The sequence below is a fragment of the Centruroides vittatus genome, unplaced genomic scaffold (genome assembly GCF_030686945.1).
Source record: "Centruroides vittatus isolate TY-2023 unplaced genomic scaffold, ASM3068694v2 contig_879, whole genome shotgun sequence".
Lineage (NCBI taxonomy): Eukaryota > Metazoa > Arthropoda > Arachnida > Scorpiones > Buthidae > Centruroides > Centruroides vittatus.
Window position 1 is genome coordinate 1,665,800 of NW_027122571.1, and position 13,410 is coordinate 1,679,209.

At 30.6% G+C, this 13,410-nt stretch overlaps 1 protein-coding gene across 4 annotated transcripts in view; it reads left to right on the top strand.

The window, feature by feature from the left end:
• Cdep (Chondrocyte-derived ezrin-like domain containing protein) overlaps positions 1-13,395 on the top strand; it is a 161,956-nt gene extending 148,561 nt beyond the window's left edge. For all 4 annotated transcript variants that reach the window (XM_067279940.1, XM_067279943.1, XM_067279942.1 and 1 more), the window contains 4 exons: positions 2,059-2,231; positions 12,403-12,510; positions 12,584-12,735; positions 12,807-13,395. In XM_067279940.1, coding sequence (XP_067136041.1) covers positions 2,059-2,231; positions 12,403-12,510; positions 12,584-12,735; positions 12,807-12,840 — 467 coding nt within the window. In that variant the 3' untranslated portion in view covers positions 12,841-13,395. The remainder of the gene's footprint in view (positions 1-2,058; positions 2,232-12,402; positions 12,511-12,583; positions 12,736-12,806) is intronic.
• Positions 13,396-13,410: the final 15 nt, after the last annotated feature.

The window sequence follows — 13,410 nt, forward strand, 5'->3', positions numbered from 1 at the left end:
AGATTGTATAATGGAATGTTCTCATGTATATTTATTTTTATTTTTTACTTTTAATCACACCTATGCCTTACACTATTTTATTTTATATATTCAAACATTATTTCAATTAATTTCCAAAATCATCATTATTCTGTTCTTGTATTCTTATTGGAATATTCTGTCCTGAGGATTTGTTTGTAGATGAAAAATGTTAGTCCAAAATTTTCACATTAGATATTGCTGGAAATTAATTAAGGCTTGGTGGATGTATTTTTTTGATATAATGGTCACTACAGAGCATGACAAATTGTATTTCAGGAATAAGTTAAAATGTTTTTAAAGAAATGAAGGTTACATGACAAAAGGTATACGGACAGGTCTTTGTTGGAATTAAACAAGAGTAAAATTGAATACTTTTACGAATCAAAAACTTTAAGATTCAAACGACTTTCTGAGAATTGAATTCTCAACAAGTAATGAGTGTAATTCATTGAAATCAATGAAAATTAGGTAACATGCTACAAATTTGCCTTGTGTGGACTGCAATGTATTTAGTAACTAACTAGTACAGAGTATTCAAGAACAAGTTAATTAACATTGTTGGTAATTAAAGAGATTGAAGTCAACAATTAATTAGAGTATTAAAACTTTTTAGTTGCCAGATTAGAAAACTTTTCACTGGATTACTGTAATGTGATCTGAATTGGCAATGGCAGAGTGAAACACTAGTTTTTTATTTTGACTTGGCTTGTTCATTGTCATGTGAATTGAAAAGAAACACATCTGAGAACTCTTAGTATTCAAATACTAAGAGTTTCAGCTAAAGAGTCAAATCTTTAGCTGCAACAACATTGGATTAATTTGGATTAAACCAAATAATAAAATGTTACATATGTAATAAAAATAATTTTACCACTTAAGTAAGTAATAAAAGTAATTTTAAACTTAATGCAACTATATGACATTTATCTGGTAAAGATTATAGATTAAAAGAAAAATATTACAACTTGGTCAAAATGAAAACTTGTCAAAATGAAAAAAAAAATTTAGTACTATGCAGTTCTAGTTTATACAGGTTTTACTATATACTATATATGGAATTAATGAAGTACAATACCAAAATTCTGTTGGATAAAGAGGAATTATTTCCAATAACATGGAACTGAGATGTCTAAGTGTTGATTAACTCAAAAATTTTTAGTAGTCTGAGAGAGTTTATTGATGAATTAAATGTTTTTTGAGACATTTATCTTATCTTTAGATTGTTCTTTATTCAAATTATATAAATAAATGTCTTCAAATTAATTCAAAACTACATGTCAGACTGTGTAGTTATATATTAGCAACTTTTCAAGGACAAGCAGTATGGGATAACTTAATCTTACATGAATATATTCATTAGTACAACTTCATTCGGCTTGCACTGTGTCAGGAATATATAAATGATGATCTAAAGATGAGATAAAATGTTTTTTAAAATGTTTAATTACAATAAATTTCTGGGCTACTTAAAACTTTAGCATTTAGTTACTCTTATTGATTAAGCTGGAATGGGTTATCACTAAGATAATGCACTATATAACTCCTGTTATCAAAAGCTGATAACTGAATGTGCAAAATATTACACTGCCTTATTCCATCAATCCAATCTTACTGTATATTGTGTATTTTACATATTTCTTTTTCTATTAAAGTTTGTTTATTAAATAAATACAGTACCCATCTAACATGGTTTACAGTATTTATTAATTTTTCATTGTTTCCCTAAGTTTTCAGAAATTTTTAAATAGTAGGCATGGTTTTTATTTCAAACTTTAAGGATAAAATTCAGTTATTATTTGAATAAAGCTAATAGACCCGTGTTTAATAGTTATGCTCAAAATTTATTTCTAAGCTAAGTAAGTAATAGAATATGATTTCAGGTTGGTTCAAGCAAATTACTGTTTCACATAAAAATCTTAAACTTAAAAAAATATCAAGTTTGGATTAAATTAAGTATTATACACTACAGTTAATTTTATCTAAAAAAGATAATAGAATGAAAAATAAATTGGATAAATAAATTCTCATGTTTTTCAGATTCATCTGATGAACTGGCAGAAAAAACTGAAAGTTCTTATTCAGTTCATGAGCATGCTGCAGGCAGTACCAGTGCAGAAAAACAAGTTCAACATCGATCAAATACTACAGTACATGTTTGTTGGCATAGAAACACAAGTGTTGGAAGAGATGATTATAAACGAGCTTTGACGGTATTTATAAATTTCATTTATATCTGTGTAGCTCCTGCTAAGAGAAGTTTTCAAATTTTATACTTAATATTATTTTAAAATATTTTATAAATCAATTCACTAGCATAAACTGTAAAACATTGTGTAAAATATAAAAAATATATATAATCAAATAAAATATCAAATTCTTATTTTAAGAAATACTTTTCAATATAACAATAAAATAAAGTCATATGAGCAAATAATCAAATTATTGATCTAAAAGACTTGAATTTCAAATTTGATGTGTTATTAAAAAAAAAAAAGTGCAAAAAGTAAAATATAAATGGGTTTCAAAAATCTTATATGAACACTTTTAAAAGTATAAGGTAATATGAGATATTTTTTAATATATAATTACAAACTCATTTCTGTTTTAGATACCTGAGAAAAATAGAAATTTGGCAATTTTTCAAATTAGTTGGCTTGTTCAATTTAATTTGAAAAATACAGATAAATGAGATGTTATAAAACATTTTGCTTGCTTGAATTTTCTCAGTTAAACTGTTCTTCATAATATGTTGTTTAAAAATCTTTGTCATGAAATATTGAGGAAATTACTTTTAAAGTGTTAAAATTTACATATTTCAGAATATAGGGGAATAATAAAAAATAATTACTTTTGCTTGAGTTTAAAAAATAAATATAAGTTAAATTTTAAAACAGAAAAGTGACTGATTTATTTTCAGTGATAAATGTTTGTAATGTCACTTTTTTAAAACTTAATATTCTTCTCTAGGATAAAATAAGATTTGGTTAACATTAAATTTCAGGAAATAAACATAAAATTTCATTTGTAATAATCAATAGAACATAGAACTTAGAATAATTAATTCATTTGTAGAATTAATAGAAATAAAATATTTTAAAATATAATAAACTGCAAACTCTTTCTTGCTTTATGAATCTAGTCCATTCTGTAGAGACTATAAAATGAAAATCTGTAAAGCAAAAATCCTATTTCCAAAATAAAATTAGAAAGAGCTGAAATGTATTCTTGAAATCTAAAAATGCTTAAATGTCAAATAAGTTTCAAAATAACATTAACACAGTGATGATGATTAATTGTCAATAGTAATAATATGTCATCTAAAGATCTATAAATAATTTTCACTAATGATAATTCATTTTCATAATGAAATACAAAATTTACAGAAATCCATCAATTAGTATAATACAAAACAATAAGTACATAGTGGATACTTTGTACAAGAGAGTAAATGAAAGATTAACTAACAAAGCTATTGTGTATACCAGTGATTCTCAACCACTGTGCCGCGAGATTTTTGAAGTGTGCTGCCACTGCAATATTCATACATAAGTGACGTCAAACAAGTAGTTTAATCGGTTCTACCTACCTAGAGCACGTTTGGAAGTTGTAACAGGTGTTACCAGTAACTGCCAGTAGTTACCAAGGCATTTAGAAAATGTGAGCTAAATAACCAACTGCATTTAAAAATCACTGTTTTGACGTCACTGGTTGTCCTGCGGTACTTACCGAAGTAACCGTATGTGCCACCAAATTTTTAAATTATTAAAAGTGTACCATGACGAAAAAAAGGTTGAGAATCACCAATGCATCAGTAAATAATGTGTCATTAGTTTTTAGCCATTCCATGGAATAGTGTCAGCCTTCCTTTTTTTAATCTTTGAAAAATAAAAATTATTATTATAAAATTTTGCTTTACTCTAGTATATAAAGTGGTGTATTATTATATGTAAGGCACTTAATGATTTACCTTTTACATGCAGTATACTACAGTAGACACACGACTTCTTTGTTGAACTGCCAAATGGTTTTTAGTAGTTCAACTCTGACATTTCATACCACTTTTGCAATGTAATGTATGTGTATGTATTTGATTGAATTAAATTTCAAATTTTGAGTTATTTTGTTAAAAATTTATTAAACAGGATTTATTTTATATAAATATGTTAATTAATTGTCATATTATTTATGAAATGGAAAATACTTGTCTTAATTATATGTTGTTTTATTTTTAAGCATTTTATTTATTGAAGTGTTTAAATTAGTTACTCTTTTTAAATTTAGTTTTATTATATTTGATGTGATTTACATTTTCTAATTATGTATTGCTTTTACTATGTAATACTAATCATATTTTTCTACAGTTTATATACAGTAGAATCTCATTAGCAACAACTATTGGTTAGTATTTCCAGTTGTTAACATCTCTGCAAAAACTATATATTTTAATGTAAATTTAACTTCATTTGATATGAACCATTAATCTGGTTTCCATTAATCTGGTTTCCATTAATCCTTCTCCTAGTATGAAGTATTTATGTAGCGTACTGGGTAATATTTGTTAATGTCAATGTTCTTTCCACTTATTTGCCAGTATTAATATTAGTGCTTTCAGAAAATTTCAACAAAATAAAAAGAAATTTAGCTGATTTCTATGTTCATAATTTCAGGATATCTTCAGAAGGTTTAAAAATTCTCATCTGGCAACATGTTACATGAAAATACTGCATGTTCTTTTATTATATAGTTGCATTATATTACGGATCTTTGTTTTTAAACTATCAAAATTTTAATTAACAAACATGTACAAATAATGAGAATAAAGAAAGTGATAGTGAAGTTGATGATTAAAAGTAAGGTACTGTATTTTCTATTTCAAAAGATGCTTTATTGTTGATTGTGTTCATCAGTTTATTTAAGCTGAAAAAATTTGAATATGCATTTCTCTATATTAAAAAATTAGACAATTAATACATTGACAAAACTGTAGTTAAGAGAATGTTAATTCCTGACAGATTTTTTAAATGACTCTCTTTTTTATGTCTGAAAATCTTGTTATATGTATTTTATGATTACCATTTTCCCCATAATTCTCTGAATAAAAAAATTTATTTAAAAACATAAATTGCAGTTTTATAATGACATGTACAGTGAAACATGGACATACTCCAAAGATTGTCTTTCAAGTTAATGCTTTTCTTTAGAATGTCTTTTGGCATTTAATAGATTAAAGTCAGTGTACTGCTTTATAACATTTTATTTACTCTAATATACTCATGTCCAAAAAAATAAGAATAATTGTTTGATTCATAGATAGAAGTCCAGATACAGCCTAAGGCAGGAATGATTCTCATTGAATTAGAATCTGGAGAGAATGGAGAACTCAATACACATTCATAAACCTCATAGAAAAAGACCAGTTTGGAGGTGGTGGTATTATGGTCTAGAACAGCAGTAGGCCTAATGGCCACACTGAGCTCCATATTTTTATAATGGGTGCCATCACTGTAAGAAAACACAGAAACAGGATTTTGGAATACTATATGAGATTTTCCAAGATGTTGTAAATGTAGATTTAATTTTCATGGATGATAATATTCATGCACATAGGGCTGCACTTGATAGTGACTTCCTTGACAATGAAGATATTTGTTGTATGGAATGGCAGCAAGATATCCAGACCTAAATCCCATAGAACATGTATGGGATGCTATTCTTCAAGAATAGACTTTGCTCCCAATAGAGGTAATAAACAACATTATAAACAGTGTGAGCAATTGTTGTGCTGTGTGCATACAGGAAACAATCCCACATTGTATTATCCTTTTCAGTTCAAAGATATATGACAATGCTTAATACTTTTCTTGTTATGTTTGATTTGATGTTATTTAGAATAAATGTTTGCTTTTTAATTATTTTGTTGCATAAAGAATACAATATTTTGCTTGTATGTAAAGTTTCATTCTGTTCTGATCAACTGATCAGAACAGAATGAAACTTCCCGATAAATAGGAACTGTTGACCAAAAATATTAATTTGTGCATGTTTTTTGGTCATAATGTTTGTGATGATAATTTTTATTTTTCACAGATTAAAAAAAAAGGGAGGCTGACATTAGTTAATATCAACCTTTACAGGCTGTGCTCCATAGAAACTGATGCTAACAATAATCTACTGTGTATGAGGGTGATTTGACAGGACAAGCAACTCAACTACTAGTGCCCTCTATGGGACAAAATTTGCATTATTTTCAAGTTCCACCATCTTTTTGTAGTGGCAGGTGAAGTTTTGTTGATTTATGACATTTAAGTGTGAAAGATACAGCTGTTTACACAAAACACACAAATGGAAAATCTTAAGATGGATAAAATCACTATTCATGGTGCAATTCAATACAGTGGAACTTCGGTTAATGAATACCCTAGTTAACGACCAAAATTGGTTAATGAACTTTTATTTTGCAAAAATTTTGTCTTGGATAATGGATGAAATTCAGATAATGAATGTAACGGTTTTTGTGTCAGCATTGCTTTTCCCAAGTGTTTGTGCTAAACTTCTTTTCAGTTTTGTGATTTATATATTTAATCAATATGGCACTCAAGAAAGAGAAAAGTGATAGGGGAAATAGAAAACATTTCAGTGTAGCATTAAAGAAAGAAATTATTGCAAAACACAAGAATGGCATTCATGTTTCTGACATCAGTAAAGAATATAATGTGGCAAAATCGACTATTTCTACAATTATTAAAAACAAAGAAGCATTTAAGGCTGCAGAAGTAGCTAAAGGAGTGAATGTGATATTAAAACAAAGAAAGTTTTAGATGAAGTTGAAAAACCACTGCTAATATGGATCAACAAAAAACAACTTGCTGGAGACAGGGATAGTGAAGCTATAATTTGTGAAAAGGCTAAAAATTTACTCAGTGACTTGTTGACCCAGACACCCAGTACAAATGCAGATGGGCAGGAGTTTAAATGGAGCCAAGGGTGGTTTCATAGGTTTCATCAATGAAGTGGCATTCACAGTGTCATATGGCATGGGGAAGCTTTAAGTTTAGATAAAAAATTAGCAAAAGCACTTGTGGATGAATTTGCAGTTTGTAAAAAGTGAAGGATATGTCTCAAATCAAGTGTTTACTTGCAACAAGACTGGCCCTTTTTTGTGAAAAAAAACTGTCTAGACAAACAAACATAATCCAAGAAGAGAAAGCACTACTCTGACACAAGCCCATGAAGGACAGGCTCACCCTTTTATTTTCTACTAATGCAAGTGGTGACCTCAAAATCAAGCCACTTTTAGTCTACAATAGGGTTTGGGTCCCGGGAGTCTTGTGTCTCGAAGTCCCGGGACTTTTTCTAAATTTAATTGTCTCGGGTCCCGGAACTTTCGGGTCAAGACTCGAGACACACTTGTCAAAAAATATATTGTAATAATTTTATTTTCAAAAGGTTATAATAAAGTTTATTAGCTTCCCGCACTCCATCATTGAGAGCGCCATCTGTTAGCTTAACGAGTAATTACTTGATACTCCTACGTAACTTACTGAGTGAGTACATAATAAATACGTTTGTTGCCATATTGTTATTTTGTGACGTTTGTTTATGAGATCGTGATATTTGTGACTGTCTGTGTCACCATTGTCGGCTCAGTCAGTCAGTTGTCAATTTCACTTTATGACGTGTGTCCCAGTGAATGATCCTATGCTTGAACCATCCAATACATCTAGGAGTTATAGACACATTTTATAAAAAAAAATCAGGCTACTACCACATCTGCAGCTTCTACCTCCAAAGATACTGATGATAGTGATGATGAAATCATGGAGAACAAAAACTCTGCTGATGAAGAAGCTGCAATGCCAGCTACAAAACAAACTACCCACGACAACCAATTGATGAAATTAAAATAGTGCATGATGAAACTTGATTCCTAGTGAAATTGTTTAGAAAGAGTCCACTGAAAAACAGCCAATTACAGAAATATGTTAAATCAGAATTTGGAAAAGAACTCAGTTTACTACTGGATGTCAAAACGAGGTGGAATTCTATAATTGTAATGGCAGAAAGGTTTTTGAAACTCAAAAATTGCATAAAGAAAGAGTTGATTGATTTAAACATGTTAGACAAATGAAATGAAGACAATCTTGTTTTGCAGTCAGTCGTTACTTTATCGCAGCCAGTCAAGATAGCTGTAGAAGCCTTAAGCAGACAAAACTCTTCGTTACTCACAGCCGAAGCAATAATTGATGTTTTACTGAAAATAATTCAGTCAACAACGACAAATGATAATCTGGCGGTATGGTTCTTTCAAACATTGAAAGTCTGTCTAGAAGAAAGAAGATCACAACGGTTTATATGTTTGTTAAAATATTTGCACATTCGCCTACACAGCTCACAGTTGCAAAATATGGATTTTTTTACTTCGAATTTGAATAAAACTGCACTTATTGCTTTTGCAGAAGCTCTGTATTGCAGACTTTTTGAAAATATCTCTCTTTATCCCGGATTTGAAAATAATGGACACCGAACCCAGTACCAGTAGCTCTACAGTACACAACGAACCAGACGAGTTGTTTCAAAGTCAAATGGAATAGGCAATCAAAAAAATCAAAGAAAATGTACCCGAAATTCTTGCAAAAAGATCAAGAGCAACATTAAAAAAAGAATTCCAGTTATTTGAAGCAACCGGAAAACGTACTGAAAGTTTGGAACTACTTTATAAAGCTTTAAACATGATAAAGCCGACATCTTTTGAAAACGAGAGAGTGTTCTCCTTGTCCGGAGGCATTATTACAAAAATCAGAAACAGATTGTCGGACAAAGCTGTAAATTCTCTGATTTTTTTAAATGTGTATTTTATTAAATCAGAAAAGAAGTCTAATTGCTAGTTTATTATATTATTTATATGACTAATGAATAGAGACTAGGTGATGATTATTAATGATTAGTATGATTACTAAGTTGGTTTTATAATTATAAGATTTTACTGTCAAAAATGAACTCGATTCTAATTTTATTCTGAGAAGTCTCAAAGTCCCGGGACGTCCTGGGATTTTGATCGTCGGTTGTCTCGTGTCCCGGGACTTTGAGAATGTTGAGACTTCCCAAACCCTAGTCTACAACACTGAAAATCCCTGTGCCTTTAAGAGCAATAATATGATAAAGTCCAAACTGCCTGTACAACGGAAGGCAAATAGCAAGGCATGGGTAACTTGGATTTTATTCATGGATCGGCTCACAGAAGTGTTTGCTCCAACTGTCAAAAATTATCTTTGGCAAATGGATCTTCCTCTTAGATGTCTTCTCTTAACCCTCAGAGTTTTTTGGAAGGTGCATTTTAACATCCTGCATTGTATCAACCTTTTTGACAAAGCCTGGAATGAGGTCTCTCACTGTGCTTTGCAATCAGCCTGGAGGAAACTTTGGCCAACTTGTGTCCCAGAGCAAAACTTTGAGGAATTTGAAGCTGAGAGATCTCCTGATGTAGTTCATGAAATCACGTCCATTGGCAAAAGTTTGGGTTTAGAGATAGATGATGCAGGTGTGGAAGAGTTGATAAAGGACCATCAAAATGAACTAACTACAGAAGAGCTGGTTGCCTTGCAGGAAGAACAGGTGAAAGTCTTACAAGAAGAGCATTTGTCAGAGGAATAGGTTAGGGAAGAAATCACAGTGCTGAGATCAAAGAAATTTGCAGAAAATGGAATGATATGCAGGAATTTATTGAGAAGTACCACCCTAACAAAGTTGTGGCTAATAGGGTCATTCATTAAATTCATGACAGTGCAATATTGCATTTTAGAAAAATTTTGACTAAAAGAGTAAGAGAATCAACTTTAGACCACTTTCTTGTTTCTTATCAAAAAAAGACCTTGACTCAAAGAATCTCCCAATATGGTACTACCCGATATTTTTATTGAGGGGATTCCCTTCCAAGCATTAAGCTCCATACATCTCTACTCCTCTGCCACCAACTACAACAAACAAAGGTACTGCATGTACAGTGCTATTTTATTAAATAAAGTGTACATATTTGTTGCTGTAATGGTAGATACAGTAAGACCCCACTTAATGCTGATTCGATATAACACAGTCTGCTCGAAGCCTTAAAAAAAGCTCAAAATTTATGCCAATTTAAATTATCACGGCATTTCATTGATTTGTATATATGATTATTTACAAACACAAACCAATCAGAAAAAGGTGTACTTTCTTTAAATCTATGTTTGTTTGGTGCAGTTTTGGAAAAAATATAACATCATGAATGCCATAGGCAATATCAGCTTCACTTGGCAAGAATTAACTGATAAATGTACGAACGAAGTGTAGAAGTTATGGCTGAAGGTATCCAAGAATTCTCAACAAGAAAAGTCTATCGCTGTATCGTTAGGTTGACTTTGGTCAACCTAATCAATACAGCAGGACTAGATGTAGACAAGCAGGATATTGGGAGTTACTGCAGGTTTCTGGTGAGAGTCTTATCAACGACAGTGTTCAAGAACTTGCAGAACAAGGAATTCATGTAGAACTGGAAAATAGAGATTCTGAAAACAAAGAACCCAAAAAATTTCTCTATAGATTTCCTTAGTAAAAGTTTGATAACAATAATCAAAACCATTGATCAAATTGTAGTGAATGATCCAGATTCTGAAAGGAGTGCAAAAGCAAAACGAGGCATTTTGGATGCGATCTTCTGCTACTGACATTTGCTTAAGGAAAGAAAAAGCGACAAATGTGAAACTTCATGACTTTATTGCAAAAAACAAGAATTTCAGAAAAGTCAGGACCTTTATCACAAAAAATGAACTTTACATTTCTGTGTGCATGTTTATATGTTATTTAATATACATTATTATACAAATTAATACAAAAATAACTTAAAATTAAAGTAAAATTTATTTATTTTTGGTCGCCTATCTCTATTTACTCTATGTTAAGATGACCTCGTTTAACACTGTTTCGTTTAGCGCTTTGTTGTCTAGGAACACATCCCCTGTGTTAAGCGGGGTCTTACTGTACTATGTTTTCCTATATTTTCATCAAAGAAAACCATTTTACAAATAAAATTACAAAAATTTCGGCAGCTAGAACAGATAAATTGTATTTGCATTAATTTCTATGTGAAAAATTGCTTTAGTTAATGAACAGAGTTGCAGAACAAATTAAGTTTGTTAACTGAGGTTCCATTGTATTTGTTTTTCAAGAAGATGAACACAACAGAGATTGTGGCTGATATGAAGCAAACATTGGGCAACAATGCTCCTTCAAAAGCAACAATTGGCCACTGGATTGCATGATTTAAACATGGTGATATGGGTCTTGAAGATGATGAATGCCCTTGACCATCAAAAACAGTAAGAACTCCAGGAATACTGTAATTGATCAAGTGCATGATGTTGTTTTGAGCGACCAAAGACTGAACATTGAGGAGATGGTTAGGATCATAGGCTTAACCACTGAACGTATTCATCACATTTTGCACATCTAATTGGGCATGTCTAAACTGTCAGCAAGGTGAGTGTCATGCTTACTGAATGCTGACCAAAAATGTGAAAGAGCACGCATGTCCACTGATAATTTAAAGCTGTTCAACAAGGATCAAATAGATTTTTGCATTGTTTTGTTACAGTCAATGAAACTTGGCTTTATCACTATATTCCAGAATGTAAATGGCAATCTCAAGAATGGAGGCATCATAGCACTCCTCTCTGCCAAAGAAGGCCAAATCATTTCCATTGGCTAGGAAGGTAATGACCATGAATTTTTGGGATTCAAAGGGGATACTTCTCATGAATTACCTTACAAAGGGCCAAACTATCAATGGACTATATTATGCTGCTCTTTTGGACCAATTGAAAGTAGCAGTTACTGAAAAAAGACCTGGGATGGCTAAAAAAAGAAGGCTTTTCCATCATGATAATGTGCCTTTTCACATGAATCACATTGTTTGAGAGAAATTGGATCAATTATGATTCCAAGTTGTCCACCACCCACCCTATTCACCAGATCTAGCACTGGGTGACTTACCTGTTTCCCAAGCTCAAAATTTTCCTTACTGGAAAGAAATTTTAGTTGGATGAAGAAGTTATTGCTGCAATGGAGCAGTATTTTGATGACCTTGAAACCAATCATTACAGAACAGGCTTAATGGCACTTCAGTACCACTGGTCCAAGTGCATTGAATTAGGAGGGGAATGTGTTGAAAAATAAAAAAGAAATAATGCTCTAACTCGTGTTTTTTATTTCGAGTCTCGTGTCCCGTCAAATCACCCCGATATATTTCTTTTTCTATATTTTTAATTTTTTAATAAATTTAGACTCATGCAAAAGATACATGTTTCTCTGAGTTTTTGTTTTTAATTAACGATATTATTTTTCTAACAGCAATATTTGAGTGGCTATTTATTAAGAAAGTTTAAAAATAGCAGTGGATGGCAGAAACTTTGGGTTGTGTTTACCAATTTTTCACTTTTCTTTTATAAATCTTATCAGGTGAGTTTATTTTCATATTGATATTTTGTATAATACCTAACAGCTATTCATTTTATTAATTTTTACTACTTAGGATGATTATCCATTGGCAAGTCTGCCATTATTAGGATATAATATATCAGTTCCAACCGAACAAGATAATATCAATAGAGATTTTGTTTTTAAATTGCAGTTTAAGAATCACGTTTACTTTTTCCGTGCCGAGAGCGAATATACCTTTGAACGGTAAATTAAAATTTTTAGTAGTTTCGTTATTTGCTAATTGCATAATATTTAAATTTAATTGTAATTGACAGGTGGATGAGTGTCATTAAAGGTGCTACCAACTGAATGCCCATAAATTTTATCCATATTTTCCACTTAAATGGCACATATTAATCTTAACCCGCCAAAATGTCATTCCTCATATTAGAACCTGCCATATTTGAAATTTTCATACTTCCAACATATCAATATTAACATATTTACCATTTTAGAAATCATAACACAAATATAATGATTACAATAACGAATAATACTGTTATATTATAGAATAAATTTTTTAGCCTGGCAACTTTGTTGTCTTTTTCCATGTTGTTATGTTAGAAAAAGCCATAGGGCAATAAAGAAATTCTAACATTGTACAAATATTTGAATATATTATGCCTTTTACATATATCTTACAATTGAGAATATTATAAAATAAAAAGAAATGAATTTTATGCATTTATATACTATAATCTGGGTGCTCATTTATTTACCTGGTTGTTGGAGCTCACAGATTAAGAAGATAAAAGATCTTGTTGCACTGTGCTTTCATTCTTATGCCTCATAAAAATTTTAAAAATGTAAAGAAGGCAACTTGTATTTCTTTAATTGTGTAATAAAGTATATTTAAAAATTTTTTATTCATGTTTTCAT